Genomic DNA, 25,989 nt, shown 5'->3' on the forward strand with positions numbered 1-25,989 from the left:
GTATTTTGATTTTGCATGATTTTATTTTTTTTTTTCATAAAAGTAGCAAGACTCAGTGAGTTTATAGAATATGGACACTGTCATGTGGTTTCTCAAAAGCAAATTCTAATAACTGAAATGATTTAAATGACAGGGTTATACTTTGAGATTGATGCCCTAAATTTTATGTAGATATCCAAAATAGACAAGTGAGAGAACTAACTTGAGGTCTTCTTACATCTTCTGGGAGACTAAAGACGCGATGTACTTCTTCAGAATATTTCATTTTCCCTGGAGGAAGATATGTACCAGGGGATCTGGACAGTGAAAACCTGATGGGGACACAAACAAAAATGTGTCATTTAATTTTATGTTAAGAACTTCCTCTGAGTGGATGTGTTTTTACAGCTACATTGGCAATACGAGTTAAACAATAATACACTAACTATACGTCTAAAGGATTCCATGGTGAAGTGGGGAGTCAGATAGAAGGGATGGTGCTAAACGCCTATATTTAGTGTTCTAAGCAGTGGGAAGTTTTATGTGTTTAACACTGTAATTAGGACAAAGCTTAGGATTGTTTTGCTAGACAATCAGATTATTTCATGCATATTTTGCAATGCCCTGGAGATAGAAAAGGCACTTGAACGGCCCTCCGAACCATATGCAGGAAAAAGGCCTGTATTTGTCCTCGTGTCTCTTAATATTTCAATCACATTTAAGTCCAAGCGCATGCCTTTAAGGGTGTCCAACTAAAACGACTACATCCATGTACAATCTACACTATTCTGTGTGGAAATCATGATGATGAGGCCAAATCTTCCAACTTAAATTGGTCACTGTAGTTGAATCATACTGGACCGGTCCAGGTTCATCATCTGCTGTTTATTTAAGAGCCGCAGTTTGGTCAGCTCTCTGCCTGCCATGGTTGACCTCATGGTTGCGTGTTTGGCGGACTCAGATGCGGGGCTGGAGGCCGGAGGCTGGACGGGGAGGAGACTCCAGATGCGGGGTGGTACAATGTGGCGCTGCGAGGTCCTCCTGCACACAGAAGACGCATGAAGGCTGCGCAGCAAACTGCATCAAAGTTAGGTAAGCAGTCCAACTTCTTTTCTCCCCCCCCCCCCAAACTGATTTTTATGTGTTTGCGTGTCATGCTTGTGTGACCCGGGGAGGGGGGGGGGGGAGCGTTCAAGTTCACAGTGTGTTAAAAGTTATGATGAAGAAAGACGATTGTAACCATCCGCATGTTGCAAGGAGATGAAAGCATCCTCCGCACGAATCCGTCTGCGCACTGCAGACTCGGGAATACTTGGGATTATTTTGTGTGTATGTTAATGGTTGATGGGAGCTGACATGTGGTCCTGTGTTTTCACTGGAGACGAGAAGGAGGAGGGACTTCGCAGCAGCACAGCCTGCAGCCATGGCACTACAATGGAGGGAGGGTGCCAGGACTAGAGAATGGGGGTCGATGAGGCCAAATGAGAAGAAGTGGAAGGAGGGGTTTTATTTATTTTTTTTATTTATTTGTTTGTTATAGCTGCAAAAACAAAGGCAAAGCATGTAAAATAGATGGTGCATCTCCTGTTGCGGATCTCAGAAACTAATGTGTGTAAATGTGTGTGTAGTGTGTGTAAGTGTGAGTGTTTGGGGGGGGGGGGAATGGGGTCTTTGAGAAGGGAAGAGAAGAGGGGGGCTAATCGCTCCCAGATGTGTGCTGTGAAAACATATGGTTTCCGATAGCCACTGTGATGCACAAGAAGAATTGCTAAGCTGTGTGTGGATGTGTGTGTTTTGCTCTTCCTCACAGATTTATTAATCGACACACTCAGTCATCATTGTGATACACAGAAAAGCTGATAAGACCACCTTGTGAAGTGTGCAAGTAAAGCGAAGAGGAGGAGGGGAAAAGTAGTTCAGACAGTGTAGGGGGGAGTGAAGGTCGTGGGTTTTACTGTGGGACTTCATGACATGTCACTAAAAAGACATTTTCAAGGGAAAAACTACTAATCTGAGTTGCAAGTTGTTCATGTTTTTATCTCCACATGTCATTTTCACTCAATCTGAGAGTCTTGCTTGGTGAGGAAGAAAGAAAAAGAGAAGGAGGGTGAGAGAGGGGGGAGGAGGAGGGGGAGGAGGGTTCGAGGAAATGACCGGTGAGGGCGACAGAAGGGAAATGAAGGATGTGGAGACAGATGAAGAGAGAGAGAGGGAGGGAGGGATGAATAAAGCTCAGAGAGAGAGAGAGAGACAGAGAGAGAGGGGTGGGGTTCAGGGGGTCCGCTGTTTCTTTTCCTGGAATGCAGCCACCAGACTGTCTGCTGCAGCGAGGAAAAGTAGGAAAACAGAATTCTTAGGAAGACAGACGTGCCACATTCTTGCTGTCAGAGTTTTCCCCCTTGTTTTTTTTTTCTGTTTGGGGCCGGAGGAGGGGGGTGGAGGATGAGGGGGGGTGAAGGAAGGCAGAAAGAAGGGGGAAGAGTGGCGGGGGGTTGGAGAGGTTACATGGGGCAGGAGGTAGGAGGGGTGGGATTTCAGGAGACCAAAGGGCCGAAGCACTTTATTCCTCTCTTGTTGCTGTGTTTTTATTTGCTCTCTTCATCTTCCCTCCACAGTGGAAGTCAGTCTACCTCCCAGAGCGACCATGAGAGTCCTCCTCTTCATCTGCATGCCAGGTACTCTCTTCCCATACAGCTGCAGTAGCGTTACACATTTCTCAAACGGTGCTAAATATAAGCAATGACGAGAAGGCCAGTGTGACAACCTTTTCATGTTATAACTCAGGTTTTCAACAGGGTAGTAATCAGATCCCCTCATGTCATCAGGCCTCATTCATAAAATTCTACCCTCATCAACCCTCAATTTAGTCTCACAGGCGCAAGAAAAACCATGATGTCTATTGTGCACATCTTATAAAATTTGAGTTGATAGTTGCATAATGTACACAAGAACAAATTTGCATGCAAGAACATTTTAATGACGCAATAGGTTCAAATTGAATGATCGCTCTCAACTCAGAAGACAGCTTGAAAAGGTCAAGAGGTTTCCTGGTTTCGAGGTGACGGCTTCAAACATCTTGTGTTGTGTAACGGTCGAAAAGCCAATGATGCATCATCACGGAGGGCGCGTGGATCTATCTGACGGAGTCCGAATCACCCCGCAATGAAAGTCATACTTCTGTTTGATGAGCAGGTTTCTGGATTGCTTTAATGCTTTGTGACGTCATCACACAATGAATGACCCCACCCGTCAAACGACAGGCACTGCACTGGTCGATCCATTCGCACGAATATTAGCTGGCCGCTGACGTGTGGCACCCGATGACACATTACAGTTTGGTATATAACAAAGTAATGTGGTAGTTTCCAGAATTTAAACAGATTGACTGATACTCAAAGTCATAAACTGATAATTACAGCTCTAATTTAAAGCAAACAGAAACATCTTGTGATATAATATTGCTGTCATGTTTTGTAGCCACTAAGGACAGATGTATTGAGTAAAAAAAAAAATTCTGAGATTGATTGAAGCAAATAGGCCTAAATTAAAAAAAAAAGATTGGTGATTTGTTTTAATTTGAAGAATCTCACTCTCAGCATCATAAAATATCCTTGAGTAAAAAATAGTTGAGGACAACAGAAACTAACTGGAGATTATGGAAATGATTACAGTTCACGATGAAGTTATTCAGTTATGGTATCCAGAGTGCTTGTAAATACTTTCCAGCCCTGCCCTTCACTCATCACCTCATCTTTCTGATTGTTTCTCTGAATATCAACAGTCCTGCTGCTCGCCCAGGCTCAGTACCAGGAACCCTTTCCTTTCTTGGGTGAGTTCATGAAGAGAATATTGGCTCAGCATCGGTTTGTATCCACACCTGTTCCTGATTTCTCCTGTCCTCTGATGTGTCACCCAGCCTAGGGGGGTTGTCTCTCCTCCCTCCACATTTATTTACCACCAACTAGCAACTGTTGTCACAGTGTAAACAGCCCTCCGACCACTCGCCACATTGTTATTTGCAAACATCTTGCATGTGAAGTCATGCATTACACCCTTGCGAGTGGCTCTAATCTTCCCTCTTGGCGCGCAGGTGGTTTATTTTAACATGTGGCGGCGTGTTATGTGTGGAGGAGGGTACAAACTGTAATTACCTTCATCATGTTGATCTCATGAAACCTCCCCCACCCCCACCCTACATGTTTTACAACTTTACAGAGGACTATGGGCCGGATTATTTTCCAGGTAAAGCATCTTTTTGTCAGAGAAATGTTCCTCTGCAAACTTATATTTAAATGTTAAAGAAAACTCTCTCCCTGCGTCTCCCAGACTCTGAAAATCCTGATTCTCTTTCTGGAACCTACCAGCAGCAGGTTCGCCTCAATCCAGCTGTCCGTCCAGACAAATCAGGTGAATTCTCCTCCCCTCACAGGTTTCTTCATAAATTATTAATATTTCTATGACATTTATGTGTCTACAACTGATCGTGCTTTTTCTCATCAGACACTGATTTGGAGACGGAGCCCACAGAGCCTGGTCCTCTTGGTAAGATAGAAAATCAATTGTCTTCTTTCAGTTTGATTTATACAGCGCCAAATTTTCCCCGGGCCCTTTTCATTGAAATGCAGGACTAGACCACAGACTTTTAAAATTACACACCCCGACAATCCACGCCATGAGCAATCACATCAACAGTGGCGAGGAAACACTTAATCAAGAAGGACCCTTGAGCAGAACCAGACTCAGGGTGGGTGGCTATCTGCCTCGACCAGCTGGGTTCAGATTTTGCTGTGTTTGTTTTCCAGATTGCAGAGAGGAGCAGTATCCCTGCACCAGGCTCTATTCTGTTCACAAGCCATGCAAGCAGTGCCTCAACAGTCTCTGCTTCTACAGGTACGAAGGAGTCAGGAACACTTCATATTGACTAATTCGCCCTCAGTGTACAACACTGTCAGGGTCTCGTTTCTGTTTAAAAAAAATCAGATGTACACAAGAAGAGAAATCCATCAAACTACATGTAAACAAAAATTTGTGGTGCCTTTTCTCTTATGGACGTGATTCTTTTATTTGTGCAAAAATAACACTTGACCTCGAGTTTTTCAGTGCAAATGTAAAAAGGTTGCATTGGATTATAATTGACAGTCAGAAAATATCAGCAGACATCCTCTCAGCTGAGTTTTGACTGATGAGACGATGGCTGTCTTTGCTTTTCTGCCCTTTAATGTCTTTGGCACTTCTGTGATTCTTTGCTGTCCTGCAGTTTGCGACGGGTGTACGTCATCAACAAGGAGGTGTGTGTGAGGACTGTGTGTGCACATGAAGAACTGCTTAGAGGTAAGTTCACTGCTTTGAATGTTTGTTTTTGTTTTTTTTGCATCTATGGAATCTTATTTTATCTCGTGTGTGTGCGTGTGTGTGTTTAGCGGACCTGTGCCGTGATCAGTTCTCTCGCTGTGGCGTCGCAGCGATGAGCGGCCAGTGCGCATCGGTAGGAGGAAGCTGTGGGAAGAGCTGCGGTGGCTGCTGATGGAGCGCTGAGATCAGGGACACTACCTGCCCAAAAACTGCCGCTTCTCTACCACTCGTCCACAAGTCATCATACTCTCTCCTCCTCCCCCTCCTCCTCCTGACTTCGCCCTCTGACACTTCCTCTATGACTCATTACCAAGTCCTACAAGATGTTCTTCCACTTCTGTATGTCTTTCTCACATGTACGTCTGCTCAGTAGATCCTGTGTGTATGGATAATATACTCCTATGAACATTGATGATTGTATAAATCACTGGTGCTATAAAATCATCACACTGGTGCTATAAAAAGTTAGAGATGCAACTAGCTGTGGAGACATCCTTTCTCTATTTTTTTTTAGCATATTGTACCGTATTAATCTCATACTTTGTATTTGTTGACATTTTACTGTACTTGCATTGAAAAGCAGTCATCGTCACGATGAATCGTCTCATCAATAGAGGCCACTGTGCACTGACATCAGACAAACTCATCAATATCCAGCCGAAGATCATGAGATGTGGCGAGGGACCTCAGTTTTTGTACTACTGCCACCTGGATCTGTGCTTTGCAACCCAGCAGCAAGCGTATAGAAATGTACTTCAGTGGCTTTGAGAAGGCATCTCACACACAGCCTTTGTACTACTGCTTTGTAAGACTGTCACTATAAAGACTGAGAAGAAATAAACTTTTTTTTTTTAACTACAGCTGTTCAGTGTGTAATTGAGTCAAATATGATTCATTTTAGTTACATAACGTGAGGCTTCAGCTCTGTGAGCTCCAAGGTATCTGTAATAGACATGAGTTATGGTGCACAAGTGTCTTTATTCTCCTGAAAACATGTGGCTTCAATCTGTCGTGTCTTATTGCTGTTATTAATCATCCCAGCTGATGTCAGCCTGAACAATGTAAATAAAAAGTCATATACGCTAATAAAACCGATTAGAATTAATAATAAAACCAAGGTGGTTACCGCAGCTGCTGCCTTTAACAGTTATAAAATAGTGTCTATATTCCAAAGCTCCACAAAATCAGTCAGCTTTTTCTGAGAAAATACATTTCTTCCATTAATTAGACTGTTTCCTGGCGCTCTAACGCTTCTCTTTGTCTCCTCGACTGTTCATATGGAGGAATCCTGATGCCAAACTGGCAGATTTTCGTTCCTGCACTCCATCCACATCCAGACTGGAAGAGAATCCTGAAGTGATTTTGGGTTTCTCCAAAACTAGGAGCAGGAAGTTTGGGAAGATGTTGAACAAGGATTAAGCGCAGACGACTGCCAGAGATCAGCAGGCGGTTCAGCTGCTGGATCGCGTCTCCCCGCTGAGTACTGAGTGTGTTCCTCACCGTGCAATAGGTCAATAAAATATTAGTGTTCAATTCTCGAGGGAAACAAGCAAGTAAACAAGAGTTACAGTACGAATGCTTCTAGGAATGTTTCTATTAGTAAAAATTGCTCTCAGTCCTTCAAGATGAGTGGATTTTCCCTGCATTTGACAGTGACTCGCTGGTGCTTCTGGATTTTAAACCGCGTCTCAGTTTCCTGTGGGCAGCAAGGAGGATGGAAGGGAAGGTTGCCGTCGCTTCATCTCCTGCTGGAGCTGCTCCTTCAAGGTGGTCACCTGCAACACCAACAGCGCAGGACACATTTATTTCATGGTATACGCACGACTTCTAGGAACACCTACTGTAGTGTATCACCCTGATCCCTCCATTCACAAGGATTTTATGATGATTCATTCATGTTTAAGGAGGTGTTGAATTATTTTGATGGTCACTTTGGAGGAATGAAGGAGCAGACGTCTCTCAGGCGGGGACCAAATAAATGACGTGCACACAAAAGAACATGCATGTGCATTTCCCACACACACTGTGCTATTTATAAAGGTGCAAAGGGAGTGTGTGCACTTCACACCTGCGAATCACAAACTGCACTGTAAATTGGTGAGTGTGTGTATTACATTTGATCCCATGCGGACAGAAAAACTGCGACCTAGAAAAACTGAAAGAATTTTTGAAATAACCTCGTAAACCCTATGAACAACTTAGGAGCCAACTGTGTTTCTGTCTGCTATGTAGGTCTGTCTGTCTGCCTCAGGTCTTAAACAACCCATGCGTAACCTTGGGTCTAAGCGGCTTGTCAGAGCCTAGACCATTAAAGTCTAATCTGATCATTCTTGGGTGAAAATTTGTACTAAATTTGAAAAAAATTTCCCCAAAGGCGTTATTGGGATATCACATTTGTAGGAACAGGATGGACAGGCAACACAACGCCCCCGGCCATGAAACTAGGAGTGACTCATTCTTAAAGTATTCTCCTCTATTCTCTCTTTCTAGCTTTATAACTGGTGTTTGGATGCACAGTACGGACTACTGATCACGCTGTGGTTCTGGTTCTTATCTCAGACCAGATCATTCAGTGCTGCAGGTTGACCTGGTCTCTACCTGCTCCTCCAAGCCTTTGACTCTGTGCCGGTGAGCTCGTTCTCTGGAGCCCAAAGTTCGCTCCACTTCCCTGAAGCTGGTTCTAAGTGTCTCGGCCTCCCGCTGGGCCTCGTCACGCTGCCTCGCCAAACTGTCACCCAGACTGTGCGACTGCTCCATGTCTGCCAGCTGAGTCTACCCAGGAAAAACACACACACACACACACACACACACACACACACACACACACACACACACACACACACACACACACAAAAAGGGAGTGTATTCAGTGGAAAAGGTGACCTGCAGTCCTGTAATTTATTTTTGGCAGGAATTGGTCAACATGGATCCAGGATATAATACAAGTTTTGAACAAATTTCTGAATAAAAAGCAAGAATGTCAACTGTGTCTGAGAACCACATGGCAAAGACTTTGTCTCTGTCATGCTGTTTGTAGGCCACTCAATTTGTTTAGAGAGCTAACATATACAAGCACGAAAGAGCAGAATCTAGTCCAACCGATATATTTGGTCCAGCCCCAAATTATAAAGAAATAATGGTCACAGCTTCATAAAAGCGTCCTTCACATTTGTGGGACAACTGACACCTGGGATTTTTATTGGTCTGGAAAAAAAACTCCCCTGACAAATGGTCGATGGCCCCTGAAAGACACATGAAGACTTCAATCGACACTTCTTTACTTTCAGGTCTGATCCCAGGGGATCATCAAGGTCTGTGTTTTTGTTTTTTTTTTATTATCCCTGGATGGAGGAGCATGTTTAAAACAACAACCAGTCGACACATTCCTGATAAACACTGATCTGCGCCGCACGAATGTGAAACATAGACTCTGGAAAGTAGACGTTGAAGTGCTGGGTGACCACACAGTCCCAGCTGCTTCAGAGTGGGACTGAGGCTTGAAGTATGTGTGGCTCACCTGCAGCATCAGTATCTGCTGCTGCGCCTCCTGCAGCTCCTGTTCGGTGGTGTTCAGAGAGCGATCCAAGCGGTTTCTCTCTGCTGAGAGACGCATGCTGCCTTCTTCCGTCTTCAGCTTCTGACGTTCAACCTGATGAAAGATACAGATATACACTTTTCCGATAAAAGTAAAGATTACCCCACCAAAAACAAACTAGCAGACAGACAAAGGTGAAGACAAAAGAGACTGATTCAACAAGAGCAACAAGGAGAGTCAACTTACATCGGTGTTACAAAATAAAATGCAGCTTTTATAGAAAAAAAAAACACGATTACGCAGGTTTAGCGGACAAACATGAAGCTGCCGACCCCAACATGCTTCCACAAGAACTTCTAAATGTCTCACTATCAGGAGATGATTCAGTGAAACAAGTGGCACACTTGTTGTGGACACACTGACCTTATCCAGTGTGTTCCTCAGTGCATTTTTGTCTTTCTCCAGCCTCATGGCCTGCCTCTCCGCATCCTTCTTCTCCGTCTCCAGCATGGCGACGGCTCTCTGCAGCCCTCGTAGTCGCTCCTCTACAGAGGCCTTCTCTGTCTGAGCAGACTGGGCGCTGCGCTGAGCCTCAACCAGAGAGGCCGAACTCTGACGCAGAGCCTGCCAGAGAGGAAACCCACAAAGACATGTTAGATGTGAAAGTGTTGATCTGGGTTTTGCTTCCAGTGAGACTGCAAGAGGCTAAATCAGAATGAATCCCTGCCTTCACCTCCTGAGATTTGGTGAGCTCGGCCTCCAGTTCTTCTCGTTTGAGCTCATTCTGGAGCAGCTCGCTCTGCAGGCTCTGCGCCCGCTCAGTGAAGGCGGCCATGTTCCTCTTTGCTTCAGCTGATGACACCCGTGCTTCATCCATTTGCTCCTTATTGACACATGATAACAGTCACATGACCATCTCGGCTTACGTCAGCGTCCTCCACTAGTTCATTCTGTCTGTTACTCACCCGTAGCTGACGTTTGTCGTGTTCAGCTGCGCTCAGCGTCTTCTGCAGAGACACCAGGCGACTCTGTGTATTGCTGTGAGCAGCAGCCACCTCCTGGAGGCTCTGGTTGAGGGATGTCGTCCTCTCTTTGAGGGAGGACTCGCTCTCCTGGGCTTTGAGCAGAGCCTGACTCAGCCTGTCCACCTCCCTCTGAAGCAGAGACACTAGCGCTTCTCCTTCAGCGACCTGTAGTCAGTACAAACAAAGCTAAAATGTCAGTGACTCTCTTTAGTGAATCAAAGCTGCATCCTTGTGTCATCTGTCAAATGGAGGTACCAAACAGCAACAGTTGCTAAGTACATTTTTCTCCTAAATGAAGCATTATTCTGAAGTTATTTGGTATTTCTGTTTATATCCTGAACGCTATTAAAAGCTATGATACACCACTTTGCTGTACCTGTTTGAGGAGGGTGTCGTGGCGCTCCTGGGAGGTCTGACACTCAGACTCCCGGTCTCCCAGACTCAGCTTGAGTCTTTGCAGCTCCCCTTCCAGGCTGCGCTTCCCCAGCTCCACCCTAGTGGCCCTAGCTTCAGCAGCATCCAGCGCCTCCCGCAGTCGCTTTTTCTCTGCCTCTATACGCACTTCAGCAGCTCGCTGCTTGTTTAGTTGATCCTGAAGGATGGAGGACAGCGATGCTTCAAATAATCCAGAGGTAGTTTAACACAGGTGAGCCAGACACAGAGTTCATACAGACTTCACATGAGAGTTTCCAAAAGTTTTAAATTTACTCCATAAACACACATATACACACAGGCATGTATGAAGTTTTGAACCATGCTACTCCAATTGTAGAAAAGGTGAGTCATTTTCAAAGTTCTTGGAGTCAAAAAATGACAGAAGGCGAGAGGAAGTGAGGAGCCACAAGCAGCGAAACTCCGCGTGCTACATCTGTTATTATTACACACCCTGACTGTCCGTGCTGCACTGCTGAGTGCAGCCATATGGTGATCATGGTGGATCAGCGGTCACTGCTGTGCAAGTGACAACGCAATTAGACACACAAATGCACAATTGTGTTTAACACACTGCAAGAATCGTTACACAAACTTACTCTGCAAACAAATGTCGATGAATAGACATATATAAGCAGTTATTTAAACGTCTAACTTTAGACATCTATAATTAGACGTATATTAGCAGTTATATAAATTATCATAAATATTATCTATTAAAAGACATCCATTGGATGTCTATAAGTAGATGTGTATCAGTAGTTACTTAAATTATTATAAATATTGTCTATTAATAAACATCTATTGGACGTCTATAAGTAGACGTGTATCAGCGGTTATTAAATTATTATAAATAATATCTATTAATAGACATCTATTGGAGGTCTATGAGTAGACGTGTATCAGCGGTGATTTTCAGTTTGTTGTAGTTACCACTGGTATTCCACCAGGGGTCACTGCAAAGTTTCTTTTGCCTTGACGAGCGAAGAATAAAAGGCGGATGTTGTCCTCCACAGACCTCGAGTGGGAGTGACGAGTACGACTGTTGTCAAACGAGTTATCCATCTCCGCTGAAGGAGAATAGAGCCTGGCAGCAGGTTGTGGACCCAAGCTTCAACGGATAAGAGAGTTTTAAGGAGTACATGTGTAATGCAAGAGGGAACTGCGGCAGTTACCACAACAAGCTAAAGTAGCAGGCTAACATCGGTGAGCCGAGGAAACGGCCCGCTACACGGAGCTACTAAGATGGAAAACGTAAGGAAGAGCAAGTGACCCCCATTCAGTTGACAGGCAGATGAAGAATAATAAATACACGTCTATTAGCGGTTATTTAAATTATTATCTTTGAATAGACATCTATTGGACGTCTATAAATCAATGTATATCAGCGGTTATTTAATCGTCTACCTTGAGGTAGGACATGTTAGGTATATGACTGTGCTTCTGTACTGATTTTCAGTTTGTTGTAGTTACCACTGGGATCCCACCGGGGTCACTGTCGAGTTTGTCTTTTGCCTTGACGAGCGAAGAATAAAAGACGGTTGTTCTCCAGAGAGCTTGCATAGGGGTGATATGTGACTCTTGTCAAAGGAGAGTTATGCATTTCCGCTGCAGGAGAATAGAGCCTGCCAAAAGGTTATGGGCCCAGGCTTCGACGGATAAGAGAATGTGCAAGGAGTACATGTATACTGCAAGCGGGAACTGCGGCAGTTCCCTCAACGAGCTAAAGTAGCAAGCTAACATCGGTGAGCCGAGGAAACGGCCCGCTACACAGAGCTACTGGGATGGAGAAGGTAAGGAAGAGCAAGATGTGCACTATCATTCACTGATGATTATTCCAGTACAGTGTTTGTGTATTTTCTAAAAAAAAAAAAAAAAAATTATATTCATAATAGTAAGAGTGACAGTGCAAGCAGCAGAAGTTTCTTGCTATAGCCCTACATGGGAAGATGAAATTTGTCAGATCTGATAATGGTACTGAGTTCACAGGGAAGAGTTACCAGGAACTACTCAGCAAAATTGGGATCAGACATGAAACTTCAGCGCCATACTCACCACATCAGAGTGGTACTGCAGGGCGAAATTGGCACAGGCTGTTTAACATGGCTAGGTGTATGCTAATAGAGAGCGAGCTGCCAAGAGAGTTATGGACCTATGCAGTGCAAATAGCAGCTGTAGTGAGGAACAGGTGCTTTAACAAACACACAAAAATGACAGCTTTTCAGATGTTGATAGGGAGATGACCCAGGCTGTCCAGTGTGTTATGCCTGTAAACAGGACAAAAGAAAGCTGGACTCAAGGTGTGAAAGGGGAACCTTTGTAGGGTGTGACAAGAATAGCCCAGCCTATATGGTCTACTATCCTGACAGTGAGAAAGTGCAGAAGCACAGACTGGTGAAGTTTGTGGCCAAAACAGGTGTAGAGCAGGAGACACAGACTGACATGATGACGATGACATTGAGTAACAGAGCAAGACTAGCAAAACCAGGCAAAATACCGATGTCAATCCAGAACCTACTCAGGACCAGGTCCCAGTTAATGAGCCTGAAGTGAGCAACCAAACACAGAAACCAAGCATGAGCCTACACGATACCCTTCTAGAGTGAGGAAGAAGCCAGGGTGTCTGAATATGTCTCTTACGGGTAGAGTGATGATCAAGCACTGAGTAACATAGATTACTGTTACTGTTACTAATACAGTCAGCAGTAGGGGGTGTGTATTGGCAAGAATCTGGCGATACGATACGTATTACGATACAGGGGAAACAATACGATATATTCGATACTGAACAACGATGTATTGAGTTTCTCTGAAAGAATGTAATTGTAGAAAAACTGTCATAGCACACACAATGCTGTTACATGCTTAACTCCAGCTTACTGAATCTGAACAGAGGGATCTACCGTATATGTTTCACAAGAGAAGACAAACAAGCATTTGCAGGATATTTTTGATAAACAAATGAAAAAAAATAGTTAAATTTCTTGACTCTGTTAAAAGGTTATCCCTTAACTATAATAAGCAGGTTCAAATTTGCGCGTCTTTACAAATAAAAGTACTGACCGTGTTATCTTGGTTGCGTGAGTTGAGGTCGCTGGTAGTTTCGAAAAGTTAACTTCTTGAATAGTTTGTTGAGCAGGATCCACTCATTTCACGTTAGTCTGTAATGCCACATTGTCATGGTGTCTTGCCACATGTGATCGGAAATTTGTCGTATTGCTCGAGTACTTGACTCTGGCGTTGCAGAGTTTACAGACCGCATGGCTTTTGCCGAAGTCGCAACTGCCTTCCCCTGTTTTGAAACCGAAGTATCCCCAAACATCCGCTTTAAAAGCTGCTGGAGCTGGCTGGAGGCTCTCGTCCTCAGCCATCGCCGGTGAACTGTGCTAATTTTGTGGTTAGCATGCAGTTTGCCACAGACTGGCGCTCTCGCGGGATATCATTGTTCTTTTGGCGCAAGGACGTCATGACTGCTGCTAACTAGCGGCCGGTGGTTTAATTACAACACAAATGAACAAACACCATTAATATTTGCATTTTAATTGTTCATTAAAAAAATCGATACAGTGCTGTTGAATATTGACACGGTATCGTAAAATAAAATATCGCCATATTTAACTTTATCAATATTTTCTTACGCCCCTCTTTGTGTACCTGGGTGTGTTTCCTATCCGTCTCAGAGGCCTGCAGCACTCGCTCCAAATCCTTCACCCGGTCAGTGAGCACTCTCCTCTCTCTGTCCCCTCTCCTCACCACCTCCTCCTGCTGCTGGAGCAGAATCTGAGCGGCCGTCAGACGCTCATCCATCCCTCGCTTCCCTTCACACGCACATTAACGCTCATTAGATTAACACAATTCAATACTGTATGAACTCCTTTTTGTCCAAATACAACCTTTTACCTTCTTGGTATTCTTGTAAGGAGTTTTGTAGCTGAGTGAGGCGATTCCGAGCCGAGTCTCGCTCCAGCTTCAGCTCCTCCACCTCCTGCTGCTGGACCCCCAGCTGGCATCGAGCATCATCCTAGAAAATTAGCAATAACCAAAGACATGAACCGTGAAAACACAAACATATCCTTTCATTATTAAATGCTTTATTGAGTGTTTTTTCCGCACTGTGCAGCTGGTGTTACCCGCTCTTTCTGTGCTTCTCGCAGCTCCTGGAGGAAGTCTCTCAGACCGCTTCGCAGGGTCTCGTGGTCCAGCTCTGGCTGAGGGAGAGGGAGGGGGGTACTCCCTCTCTCAGGAGATGGGGCCCCTGAGCCCAGAGTCGTGTCAGGGGTGCTCACTCGGAAATCTGTGAGAATTAAATATCAAATCTAAAGCAGCTTGTAGAGAAATATCTGATATAAAAGAGACAAGCAGGGGTCATATCGTGCAACAACAACCCAAGACCAATGTAACAGAGTTGGGTCTCGCTTGAATAATCGACAATCTTTCTTTACTAAATCAAAGAAGTGTCTTCACACCAGGTTGGTGAGCTGTAGATGTAGCCCTGAACAATTCATTCTTACCTTTAGGAGGCGACAGCGAGCAGCGCAGAGGTGAGATGCTGTGATGGCGAGACACAGAACCAGGAGAAACGGAGCTGCCCCCAGGGCTCCTCCCTCTGACTCCTCTGCCCCCCGCTCCGATACCCAGCGTTCGCGTCAGTGCTGACTGGAGGCTGCTCAGACGGAACTCCAGGTCTCTTCTGCTGGCCTCGGCCCGGGTCACCTCTGCCTCTGTGGCGGCAAGGCGGCCCTGGGCCTCACTCAGCTGCAGGCTGGACAGGCTGGCTGAATCATGGGCTGCCTGAGCACGCAAGGCCAAGTTCTTAGCTTCATCCTGCAGCTTCTTCTCACAGCCTCGAGCTTCCTGCAGCTGAGCAGTTAGCTCTCTCTCGCAGTTCTGCCAGCCCGACTCCGACTCCGCCAGGCGCTTTTGAACCAGCGTGAGCTACATTTGAGAATAAATGGAAGAAAATCAAGACAGTGAAGCAGAAGCTTGGAAATCTCTATTCCTCTGTCCTGCATCCTCACCTCTCTCTTGAGGGAATCTCGAGCAATTTCAGTATCAGTTAACTTCTGTTTGAGGATTAAAACATCTTTCCCTCTCTCCTCCTCTCTTTGCTCCTCCAGTGACAGGCGAGTCTGCAGCTCAGCCACCTCCCTTGCGTTCTGCTCCTTCTCTCCATCGACAACCTTCAGCTGCAGTCAACAAAAGCACATTACAGCACCTCATCCAAGAAAAACTTCAGTGGCTGCCTTTGCTTATGCACAATATTGTAAAGTCGAGAGTGAAAACCAAGGTTTGTATTTTTCATGTCCGTTTCCCGATCATACAGTCAGAGCTTCTGCTTTGAAGGAGACGTGTCCGACCTGTCTGCGGAGCTCCTGGAGTTCTCGTCGAGCCTCAAGTCGTGACCGTTCTACCTCCCTCAGGCAGCTACGCAGCTCCATCACCTCCTTCTGAGTAGATGTGAAGGTCTCCTCTAGTATTGCCAGCTTCTGCTCCTTCTCCTCACACTGCCGCTTCACACTAATAAAAAACACACTCAGTGACTATGAAACCATCTCTAACTGAACACACAGGCATTATTTTACTCTTACCTGATCCTTTCTGTCTCTGCACCTCGTAGAGTTTCCCTCAGTTGGGTGTTTGACTGACTGAGGGTGTCTCTCTCCTTAATGATGTCACCGAGGCTCCGGCGCATTTCTGTGGCCTCCCTTCGGTGGTTTTCTGCTGCGTCCAGAGTTTGGTTGAGACGACGTTCAATCTCAAGCATGTCCCGCCTCAGATGATCTCGACTCTCCTCATTCGCTGAGAGGGAAGCTCTGCACTGGTCCAGCTGGAGAGAAAAGACATGTAGTGGGTCATTTAGTTTTACAATATTCTAAATAAACCGCTGAAAGCAATGGGCCACAGCAGTTTGGACAGGGTGGTCTAGCTGGTAGAATGCAGGAGACTTTAATAAAACATTTTCCATACTGACAGCACTCCAACACTAAATCTTATAGTGAGGAAAAAAGGATTATTTGTAAATAGTAGGTAGTATTTTGAGTCAATATGTTGTTATTTCCATTTCCAGAATACTATTTACATCATCTACCTCTTTGAGAGCGACATCAGCACGTGACTGGAGCTCAGTACAAGTTTCTCGTAGACTATGAAGTTCTCTCTCGTGCAGAGACACTGCATCCTCCAGCTGAGAACGAAGCTCCAGCAGCTCGCTGGTCAGAGCCCCGACTCTGGACTGGAAACGCAAGTAACACATTGTTCATGTCACTTAGAATATTTCACTGCATACCACAAGGGGTATTCAGGTTCACAGTGGAATTTCTCTCTCACCTGCTCCTGGTTTTTGTAGTGAGCAGCTTCTCGGGCCATCCGCTCTGCCTCCAGGGCTGCAGCTGACAGCTCAGCCTGTAGTGAGGACACTCGGTCTGACAAAGCTGCTTTCTCCGCCTCCTTTAGAGAAAGAGCCTGGGAAGAGAAAATAACAAGGGTGACACTTGAAATCTACACACCAGAAGAAGGAGTTTGAATCATTAAAGGCCCAGCAGTATATTATTACAGGTTGTATGTTTGTCATTATTGTTTTGATTCAAGCTAAATAATGACACACACAAGTCCTCTCTCCAGTTTGTCAGAAGTGGACCCAGATCAGACCTGTTGTTTCTCTGTCTCCGCCTGCAGCAGACTCTGGTCTCTGTCATGCTGGAGAGTCCTCATTTCACTCTGCATCTCCTCTCTTTCCGTCTGTGCTCGATGCAACTGATCCTCCATCTCCTGCCTCAGCTTCCCCAGAGCTCCATCGTGGGCCGTGAGCAGGCTCTGCCTCACAGCTTCCTGGATGAGAACATCGCAGAGCAGAAATTTGGATTAGAGACATATCTGGTAAAGAAGAAACAGTAGGAAAAATCATCTCACCTTTTCGGAGATGACCCTCTCCACCTCCTCCTGATGTTCAGAGATGGCCTTGCGTAGAACCTGCTGGGCCTCCAGTTGTGTGGTGTTTAGAGTTTGAGTTAGAGCCTGTTTGTCCCTCTCAGCCTGGGCCAGGGCATTCTCCCCGTCTGAGCGAACACGCCTTAGTTCAGCTGGAAACCCGGTCAGGAAAACAAGAGGCAAACAGAAATAAGGGATCAGGCTCTTAATCTGTCATATTACTGACCAACTGTGAGTCACATTACACACAACCAAACAGCTTTGTAAATAGGAATCATATATTCGAGTCATTTGTCTTTGTCTCATTCATCCAGTTTTCAACTGGAAATATCTTTCCATGAAATTACACGGAGGGATGGAGCACGAGCCAAAGAATCAATTCATTTTCTCCGACTTCACTCCTAGTTTCTCTCACCTGCTGCAGTCTCACAGCGCACTCGTAGATTTTGATTTTCCGTTTCAAGCTGCTCTCTGCGTGACTCCGTCTGAACAAGCTGCTGCTGCACCTCGAACAGGCTGGTCTCCAGGGACTCACGCTCTGACCTGTGGGGTTACAAACAGGTATTTTGTGAAAATGTTCTGTGCGTAGTGTTGCGTAATTAAAAAAAAAAACACACACCGAAAAGCAGTTAGTTCTTCTGCCAGCATGGCGTTTTCTCTCTCAGACGCAGTTAGCTGGACCACCAGAGCTGCTTTGTCTCGGGCCAGTTCTGCCCGCCCGCGGCCCACTTCCTCTAAGGCCACTTCATTGCGCTGGCCCTCTCCTCTGGCAAGACTTAGCTCTGAACCCAGGGAGGTCACCTCACCACAGAGCTGTCAATGAAGCAGAACATTGAAGGGCTCTTCTTGTGTGATTATTGTTGCTTTTTTCGTGTTGTGAACTTATTCTATCAAATCGACTCACATCTCCAACATACAAGGGACCTTGATAAATAAATAAGCTCATGCCTTCAATGTGTTCCATGAATAATGATCATATTTAGGCTTGACTTGATGATCTAAGACAGTCTCTTGAGTACCTGGGTGACTTTCTCCTGCAGCCGAAGTCTCTCAGCTCTCAGACTCTGCAGTTCTGCCTCCATTGTGACTCTGTTCATCTCCGTATCCTGCAGGGACTGGTTCAGCGTCATGCGTGCTGAGTCCAGCTCCAGCCTGTTCTGCTCCAACCGCACCAGTTCATCTCTGATGGTCAACTTCTCCTGCTCTGCCTCCCGTTTCTGTGCCTGTAATAGGGCCTTCTCTTCCTCCAGCTATAAAAAGAGTTCCAGTGAGACTCGTTAAGTATAAAGAGATGCTCACCTTATGTGCTTTTGCTCTTACCTGGAAAGTGTAGGCATTGAGGTCAGATTTATCTCGAGCCAGAGCCTCATTCATGGCGCCCATCTTGGCCAGAGAGTCCCTAAGTGCTGCATCTTCCGACTGGAGCTTGTTGAGCAGCACAGAGAGTTCTGCATTGCTGCTCTCAGCCTGGAGGGACACAATCACATCTATACTGAAATAAAAGCAAAAAATCTGTGTCTGCAGATCAATATGCTTGTTTGTGACTCCATGATCTCAACAACCCATCATCCCATTGACATCAAACTCTGCATGTGCATTCCTGGTGCCTTTGGAGTCTGAGATGAAAGACAGGATTCTGAGTAGTTTTGAGGTCTTCTGTCTGTATGTGTGTTTGTGGACATCAAAAAAGTCAGAGATGGTCAGGGTGATATCACTCTGTCCATGGCCCCACCCCTCAAAGAATGGGAACTGCAGTAGTGGGTTTCAAACGCTCAAATGTCTTTTCACATAGCTTTGTCCTACCCGAGTAAGTGCTTCAGAGAGCTGGGCTTTCTCCTTCTGCAGCAGCTGCCTCTCAACCTCCCCCTGCTGGTGGGTCTCCTTGACTGTGGACAGTTCAGCACGCTGAGCCGAGGCTCGATTCTCACACTGCTCCCACTGCTTCTGACTGAGGCCAAACAATAGAGAACACAACTATGAGGGCTCAGGGTCTGTGCGTGTCTCACCACAAGATCCTGAGGAAAGTGCAACTAATTCTTAAGGTGAGACTTCAACTATACACTAAACAATAACACTTGCAATTTGAGGCAAGCATGCAGGAATGGAGACAAGTTGCATGTGAGTTGGTTCAACTGAATGCGGCAGCTGGTCACACTTCTACACAGTACGGCCGAACCAAAACTTTTAGTTTTTAGTTTTTAGCTCAAATCCTGATTGCATCCGGATAAAGAAGGCATGGATTATAGAGGACGATGCACTTCAGTTCATAAAGTGATGTTTTAGGGCAGTTTTGCTGTTGGTTGTAGTCAGGCACCATTAGCTTCAAGCTAAATATACCTGGCTGGCTCTACTGTGGCCTAAGTGGTTTCACGCAACCAGTACAGAGTTAAAGCAGCAAGCACAGAAACTGTTAATAATAAATATCTTAAAAAGTCCAAAAATGCAGGTTACTATTAGCAGGCATTGCAAGTGGAGGCAGATATCTTAATACAAATCTCTTGAGAGGCTTCTTGTGAGCACAGTGTGCTAGCTGGATTTTGTGGATTAGTGTCCACATCACACTCACTCAGTCACCATCACTTAGCCTGCTTACATCCTCTGAATCTCTGACTTGGCCCGATCCCTTTCCTGAATAGCGGCTTCCTTCTCCTCCCTCTCGTGATCTCTCTCTCGCTGCGTGGACGTCACAGACAACTGCAGTTTCTCACAGTCCATCTGTAAGATCTGGTTGCTGCTCTGAGAGGCCTGTACATGCTTCTCCAAGCTCACCTTCTCACTGTGGAGTTCATTATGAGTGAAGAAGGACAAAGTTATGTTTAGATATGCTCAAAGATTCAGGTCAAATGCTAACGAGCAGAAAGTAAAATAAAGCCTTGAACCTGGCCAGCGTGTCCCTCTCCTGCTTCATACGGTCCTTCTCTCTCTGTGTGGTCTCCCTCTCTCTCTGAGCAGCATCCTTCTCTCTCTGCAGAGCATGAATTCGCTGTTCTGCGTCTTTTTTAGCAGAATCTGCCTCTGAAAGCTGCCTTCGTAACTGCTGTAGTGAGGACTGGGCAGAGAGCAAACGCCCACGAACATCCTGTGAAGATAAAACATATCATAAAACACGCAGCACCAGCAGTTTTAAAGGCGATATTCTACAGGGTGTTTTCAAAAGTCTGTTAAATCCTTGCAGCCAGTGTGAACATGTCACCTGCAGCTGGAGCGTCTTGTTAGTGACAGCGGAGCGCAACGCTGACAGCGTTGCCTCTGAAAGGGCAGATGACGAGGGAAGCCGCGACGGAGAAGATGAACTGCGAGGCGAGGGGGAGCAGTGAGGGGAGGAGCCGTGAACGAAGGCCAACAGCGGACCCCCGGAGTTGTCCTGGTCTGCCTCCGATGATGACGACTCTCCATCTGACAAAACCGTCTACGAAAGGCACATCAGGGGGTTGATGCATGTCCATCCTGATGCGGAGATTCGATGATGTAAAATCAAGATCCGACATGTGGCAGTTTACCTGAGCAATGTCCCTCAAAGTGTCCAACAGCGTCTCTGTGTGAGCTCTCATCATCTGCATGTCGGTCTCTTCATTGCCGCTTCGCTCCTGAAGACAACAGAAAGCTTAAACACCTCGAATGGAGAAGGAAGATGAACACAGCTAAGAAACCCCAAGTAACAAAGAACTTTATGAATAGATACTTTAATCTTCCTAGAAAAGAAGGCCAAAGTATTTGCATGTAGCGCTTGGCGAGGTTGCTAAAACAGCAGTAACTTTGCTGGGGACTATTTTCAGCCACTTTCTGGCACAACAGGGACAATTTATGGCAGCAGAGGGACGTTTTATGTTGAGATCAACTCAAAACCCGTCACTGAGGAATATGTGATCCAGTCCAAGAGTGAGGCTTCAAAGGCGAGTTTCTGGACTAAATGGAGGGTGACTGCACAGAGGACTACATTATCAGCCTGTTTAAAGTATTGGTTTATTGTGAATTTGGAGATTGTTTCCTTACCTCAAGCCTCATCGTCAGTAGGACAATTTCTCGGTCTTGGTCTTCAATTTTGCTCTTTAGTCTTTCCCCCTCTCGCACAGAATCTGACAACCTGATATTGGTGACAAAATGGGAATAGTGTAATTCATTTGATTTAATCTCAAACACTGGGATGGCGAATGAGCTCAAAGGTCGCTGACCTGATGTTGAGCTCACTTCTCTCAGCATCCGTTCTGGTCTGGAAGTTTATCATGTCCGCTGCTCGTTCTCTCAGCTGCTGCTCGAGCTGAATCCTCAGAGCCTTCTCCCGCTCCAGGGCCAGCGCTGCCCCTCCCTCTCTGCTGTGCAGCGTTGCTGACAAACCTGCACAGGACACCTGGGCGGAGTGGGATGCCCGAGCTAGCTCGTTACGCATATCTGAGAGGTCCCTGAGGTCGGACGGGTGGGGAGGAAAGTTAGCATGCAGGAGAACATCCAAAACCCAGATTATGAATGCGTTTACAGAAATGTTTGTTGTTTTAATCATTTGTAATCCATCAACGTGTCCCATTGATTTCGGGTTAAAATTAAAAACAAAATGAAATTGACTTAAAGATCTCGACCTTTCCGTGGCGCCCTTCAGTTCACACATGTGCCTCCGAAAGCCGACCACTTGCCGCCACAGCATCAGCAGGCGACTGTGCTCACTGCTGAAGTAACTGTGGAAAGACTGGAAGGAAACCCCTTATGGATTATTCACTCGCTTCATTCTTTACCTCTTCTATTCAAATGCTGTATTGTTACAAGCATCCCTCTCCCACCTCTTCTTCTCTCCGCCAGTCAGACTCCTTTTGTTCCAATTCTTCTCTGGATTTTGTCCAATCGGCGGTGAGCCTGCGGATGTCCTGGCTGAGCGCCTCATTGGCCAGACTGGCCTGCTCCAACTGTTCTCTCAGCATGGCGTTCACCGCAGACAAACTGCTGCTCCTAAAAATACAACGGAGACAAACAATGTGATGTTCTGTTGAGTTTGCTGTAAATAATCAACTTTTGCACCCTCACCTCTGCTGTTCTTCCTCCAGACGGATTAAAGCATCTTCCAGGTTGCTGCTGGGCTCGTCGTGATGGCGACCGTTTGATGTTTCGCTTGCATCCTAAATGGGAAGATTTAATATTTACAGTCTCGTTGGTGGAAGTTATTCTTAGCTTTCCTGCAACCAGAGATCGCTACTCACACTCAGCCTGTGTTTCTCAAACTCTGATGTCTTCTCCTGCAGCATCTGCTCCAGATCGCCACACCGCTTTTTGTACTGAAGCACCTGAGGTAGCGCGAGAATAATTGCTGACAATGATACCTCAATCACCGTGTGGCAGCTCATTACAGAATAAAGACAATCAAACCTTGGTCTGCAACTTCTGCACCAGCTGCGCCTGCCTCTGCTGCCCCTCCTGGTAAGCCGTCAGCTTCCTCTTGTAGGCTGCTTGCTCTTCGTCCAGCCGGCGCCGGAGATCCACGTTCTGCTGGGCCAGGCTGCGGGACTCTGATGAATCGTGGTCCCCGTCTCCCGTATCAAAACGCAGTGACTGCTCCAGCTTTGGGGGTCATGAAAGAAATAAGATTAGACACAAAAACATTTCAAATATCATTGCAAACCTGCATCATGTAGGCAAGCTGTGGATGTAAATAGCCCAGAATACTTACTAATGCCTCAAGTAACGGTTTTTATTCAGTTGGTGCTCTGATAAACACAGTGTTCCATTTGAACAGATCATTAATTTCAACTATTAGCATGTACGCATCATCTGAGGGGCCCCAGAGACACTGAAGGCATCCACCACAGAGTTTGACCTTCGTTTCATGTTGCTCTCCACCTCTCATCTCACCACTCATGAAGAAGAAAACCAGCAGTGCCCATTTCTGACAAAGATGTTTCTGAGACTAAATAAGATATATTTCATTGTCCCTGATGAGGAAGTAACACGTAAAATCAAATCTTTGGAGTCGGACGCATCACACGATGCAAGCAAACTTCTGCAGGTTGCTGCAAATCCGAATCAATCAGGAATCACCAGAGCCGCTGTTTGTGTATGGAGCAGCACCACATGCTTCCTTTAGCAATGCTCAACCCAAAAGCGGACGTGGCGCCCACCCACCACTAAACCTCTCATCTGCACTCCACTGAAGCCCCTGTTTACAGTCGCCCAGGGTGACAGACGCCATGGCAACATTCCACTTCACTTCATTCCAGCCGCCATCACCTGGGAGACCAGTAAATCTCAGACAAAGACAGGAAATACTGAGACAGAAAAAAGGGGAAAGCGACACAGCCTTCCATCAATGGGACCCTGATAGTGTAGGGTTTTATATATTATGTGCAAATAAATATAAGGGACACTTGGCGGTCACATGATGCAACCTCTGATTCTGATTCTTCAGCATCTTTAAATTCACTGCTCCTTCCTGTCATCAGTACCAGTGTCCCCGAGTCTCCTCTTACCCTCTCACTGATTGCACTGTACTTGATGGCGAGCTCATCACGGTCTGCTCGGCTGTGCGCCAACAGGTCCTCCAGCTTTGCCAGCTCTCCCTGCAGGACCCGGTTCTCCTCCTGAAGGGACATGACAGAGGACATGGCCCCAGCCGCTGAGAGAGAGGGCACATACGAAGCGTTAGGACAACAAATGCATCCAAGCACACAAATTATAAGACGTACTTTGCCGCTCACAGTTATCGTTGAGGTTCTTCGTGACAATCTCTCGAACTCGGGCCGGTAGACATGTAGCAGGAGCATCCGGAGAGGGACCCCGGACAGTCAGCCTCTTCTCCTCAGACAAAACACTCTCTTCCAGCCTCTGATGAACAAAACAAACATTGCCACATTTAAAGGAAGAGAAAAAAAAAAGTGTGCAGTGTTAGACTTCATCTCAAAACTGACAATTATGAAAACACAGAATTAGATTTTTAAGTGCCTAAGACCCGACGGAACAAGCAGCAACTTCAGATAAGCACAGACACAAACAAGCAGCAGTGAGAAATGTGCGTGTTTGATCAGTCACAATGAGCTGGCGTGTCGCTCACCTGAATCACTGACTCTAGCTTGTTGGAGTCGGTGTCTGAGTTTTCCACAGCGCTCATCGCGATAGACGCCTAAAAATCCTCCAGGGAACGAGATTAACTCCGAGGAAGCTTACGTCTTCAAAAACGATACGATCATCTCTCAACTCCCGGAGATATTGATAATATAGAAGTACAAACCCAGTGCCGTTTATTTCTTGCTTTCGGAGGCGGTAAAGTCGGCGGAGGGAGGGAGGGAGGGAGGCAGCAAAGTGACCGACCTGCTGCTCCGGGGCAGGCGGGCGAAGATTGAGGACAGCAGCAGGATTAGCAGGTTTAAGACTCGCTGCCCTACTCCACCTCCACTTCCACCTCCCTCTCACACCACTGCTTCCAGCTGCACCACTCCAACAGCACCCCCCCCCCCCCAACGCTCCACCCAGTAAAAGACATCCAACAGTGTATTAGATAGATTATAGCTGAGTAAAACGATAGTTTTAATGAATTTTGACCTCATCTTTTTTCTTTTTTTTTTGCAAAAGACACAAAAAACAAGAGATACTAAAAAAAGCAAGCCAATAATTATATATCATTAATATACAATAATAATAATAATAATAATAATATGATGGAAGTCAACCCACTGACTGAAGTGATGTACAATATGATCATCCAACAAAATAATGAACCTGGTGCGCCCAGTTTACATACAAACTTTATCCAGGTAAAAGCTTCATGATGCGATAAACAAGCATTGCAAAAAGGAGTTTTATCGTCTGTGTGGTAATCACGTGTAAATGTTTGCTGTGGTACATGTGCTTCTGACTCATTTCATGCTCCAGATCATGCTACATATTGCCCCCCCCTTCAATTATTCCTTCATTTGCTCACAATGTATTTATGATAACTCAGAAACTAGACACTGAGTGCACATCCCAGCATGTAGCAGTTCCGTAGCAAGAGGGCAGTGAAACCTCATTAAATGTGGACTTTGCAAAAAGAAGCAGAATCTTTTCTTTTCTTTTTTACACTGTGATGCAAATACCACTTTCTGCATCCACTAGCTGGCACTACAGAGGCGAGGCACACCATATGAATGATGCTGTAGCACATGAAGACAGCATGTAATCAAAGGACATGACGGATCTGCCCCCAAAATTGAATCGATTCTCAAAAGTCAAAGGGTTTTGTGATGAAGTTAAACATTGTGTATTCTGCCTCTTGATCCCCTTTGTTTTTAAAGTGAACAAAAAAAATGTTAATGCAGGGTGTTTGGTGTAGTGGGTGAAAGTGAGAGGGAGACGTCTCATTTCTGACGGGAGGAGGGGTGTCACAGCTGATCCTGTTGTGGCAGGAGGAGTTCAGAGTGTTAACCGTCAGTTGCGATCATACCTCGGTGTAATCAGACATAAGAAAACACGTCAACAACCTCAGAAAAAATGTGGGTCAGTGTGACAAAGGGATTTCTGTACTACTGTGTTTGGGTTGTCATAGTTACCAACAGAGGGTCGTTGTGTCAATACAAGACCCCCAACACACACATCTGTCTTCCTATGGTTGTTAGGACGCTCATTAATACGTCCTATTACCGTTTACCCAAAACTCTAACATGGCTACATATATATTACCCCAACATTTACCACTCAAATAAAACTAAAACTAAACTTAACTCTTGAAAAATCAGCCCTCAAACTGCCCTGACGCCCTGTGAGCCTGCAGACATGGTTTCAAAC

The 25,989-nt window shown here is 45.7% G+C and overlaps 2 protein-coding genes and 1 long non-coding RNA gene across 8 annotated transcripts; 2 read left to right on the forward strand and 1 right to left on the reverse strand.

The window, feature by feature from the left end:
- The first annotated feature begins 997 nt into the window (after window positions 1–997).
- mfap2 (microfibril associated protein 2) lies at window positions 998–6,191 on the forward strand. The gene is made up of 9 exons (XM_086199323.1): window positions 998–1,071; window positions 2,595–2,654; window positions 3,761–3,808; window positions 4,195–4,221; window positions 4,306–4,386; window positions 4,480–4,521; window positions 4,782–4,869; window positions 5,237–5,310; window positions 5,400–6,191. The coding sequence occupies exons 1-9, from the start codon at window positions 1,038–1,040 to the stop codon at window positions 5,501–5,503; spliced, it is 558 nt and encodes a 185-aa protein (XP_086055449.1). The 5' UTR covers window positions 998–1,037; the 3' UTR covers window positions 5,504–6,191.
- Window positions 5,012–24,561, reverse strand: crocc (ciliary rootlet coiled-coil, rootletin). Its single transcript, XM_086199322.1, has 37 exons — window positions 24,281–24,561; window positions 23,928–24,054; window positions 23,700–23,845; window positions 22,603–22,794; window positions 22,437–22,520; window positions 22,264–22,355; window positions 22,023–22,188; window positions 21,825–21,931; window positions 21,423–21,650; window positions 21,244–21,334; window positions 20,751–20,837; window positions 20,444–20,659; window positions 20,130–20,329; window positions 19,844–20,026; window positions 19,054–19,198; window positions 18,571–18,717; window positions 18,270–18,500; window positions 17,870–18,063; window positions 17,666–17,793; window positions 17,233–17,402; window positions 16,972–17,151; window positions 16,651–16,785; window positions 16,412–16,555; window positions 15,912–16,150; window positions 15,681–15,840; window positions 15,342–15,509; window positions 14,835–15,258; window positions 14,454–14,617; window positions 14,224–14,344; window positions 13,978–14,141; window positions 10,268–10,483; window positions 9,832–10,056; window positions 9,600–9,749; window positions 9,290–9,490; window positions 8,849–8,980; window positions 7,930–8,103; window positions 5,012–7,106 (listed from the first exon to the last, which is right to left on the reverse strand). The coding sequence occupies exons 1-37, from the start codon at window positions 24,335–24,337 to the stop codon at window positions 7,020–7,022; spliced, it is 6,075 nt and encodes a 2,024-aa protein (XP_086055448.1). The 5' UTR covers window positions 24,338–24,561; the 3' UTR covers window positions 5,012–7,019.
- Window positions 11,320–19,939, forward strand: LOC147268079 (uncharacterized). 6 transcript variants are annotated; one of them, XR_015112105.1, is made up of 7 exons: window positions 11,320–12,116; window positions 14,004–14,037; window positions 14,478–14,619; window positions 14,841–16,170; window positions 16,391–16,567; window positions 16,670–16,878; window positions 17,002–19,939. It is a non-coding gene; the product is annotated as an uncharacterized LOC147268079 (long non-coding RNA). The 6 variants fall into 6 exon arrangements; XR_015112104.1 differs by lacking the exon at window positions 14,004–14,037 and having other exon boundaries at window positions 14,841–15,610; window positions 15,941–16,170; XR_015112102.1 differs by lacking the exon at window positions 14,004–14,037 and having other exon boundaries at window positions 11,320–11,577; window positions 11,938–12,116.
- Window positions 24,562–25,989: the final 1,428 nt, after the last annotated feature.

Source organism: Aulostomus chinensis, chromosome 3 (genome assembly GCF_037954235.1).
Source record: "Aulostomus chinensis isolate RoL2024-O1b breed Wild chromosome 3, RoL_Achi_v1.0, whole genome shotgun sequence".
Classification (NCBI taxonomy): Eukaryota; Metazoa; Chordata; class Actinopteri; order Syngnathiformes; family Aulostomidae; genus Aulostomus; species Aulostomus chinensis.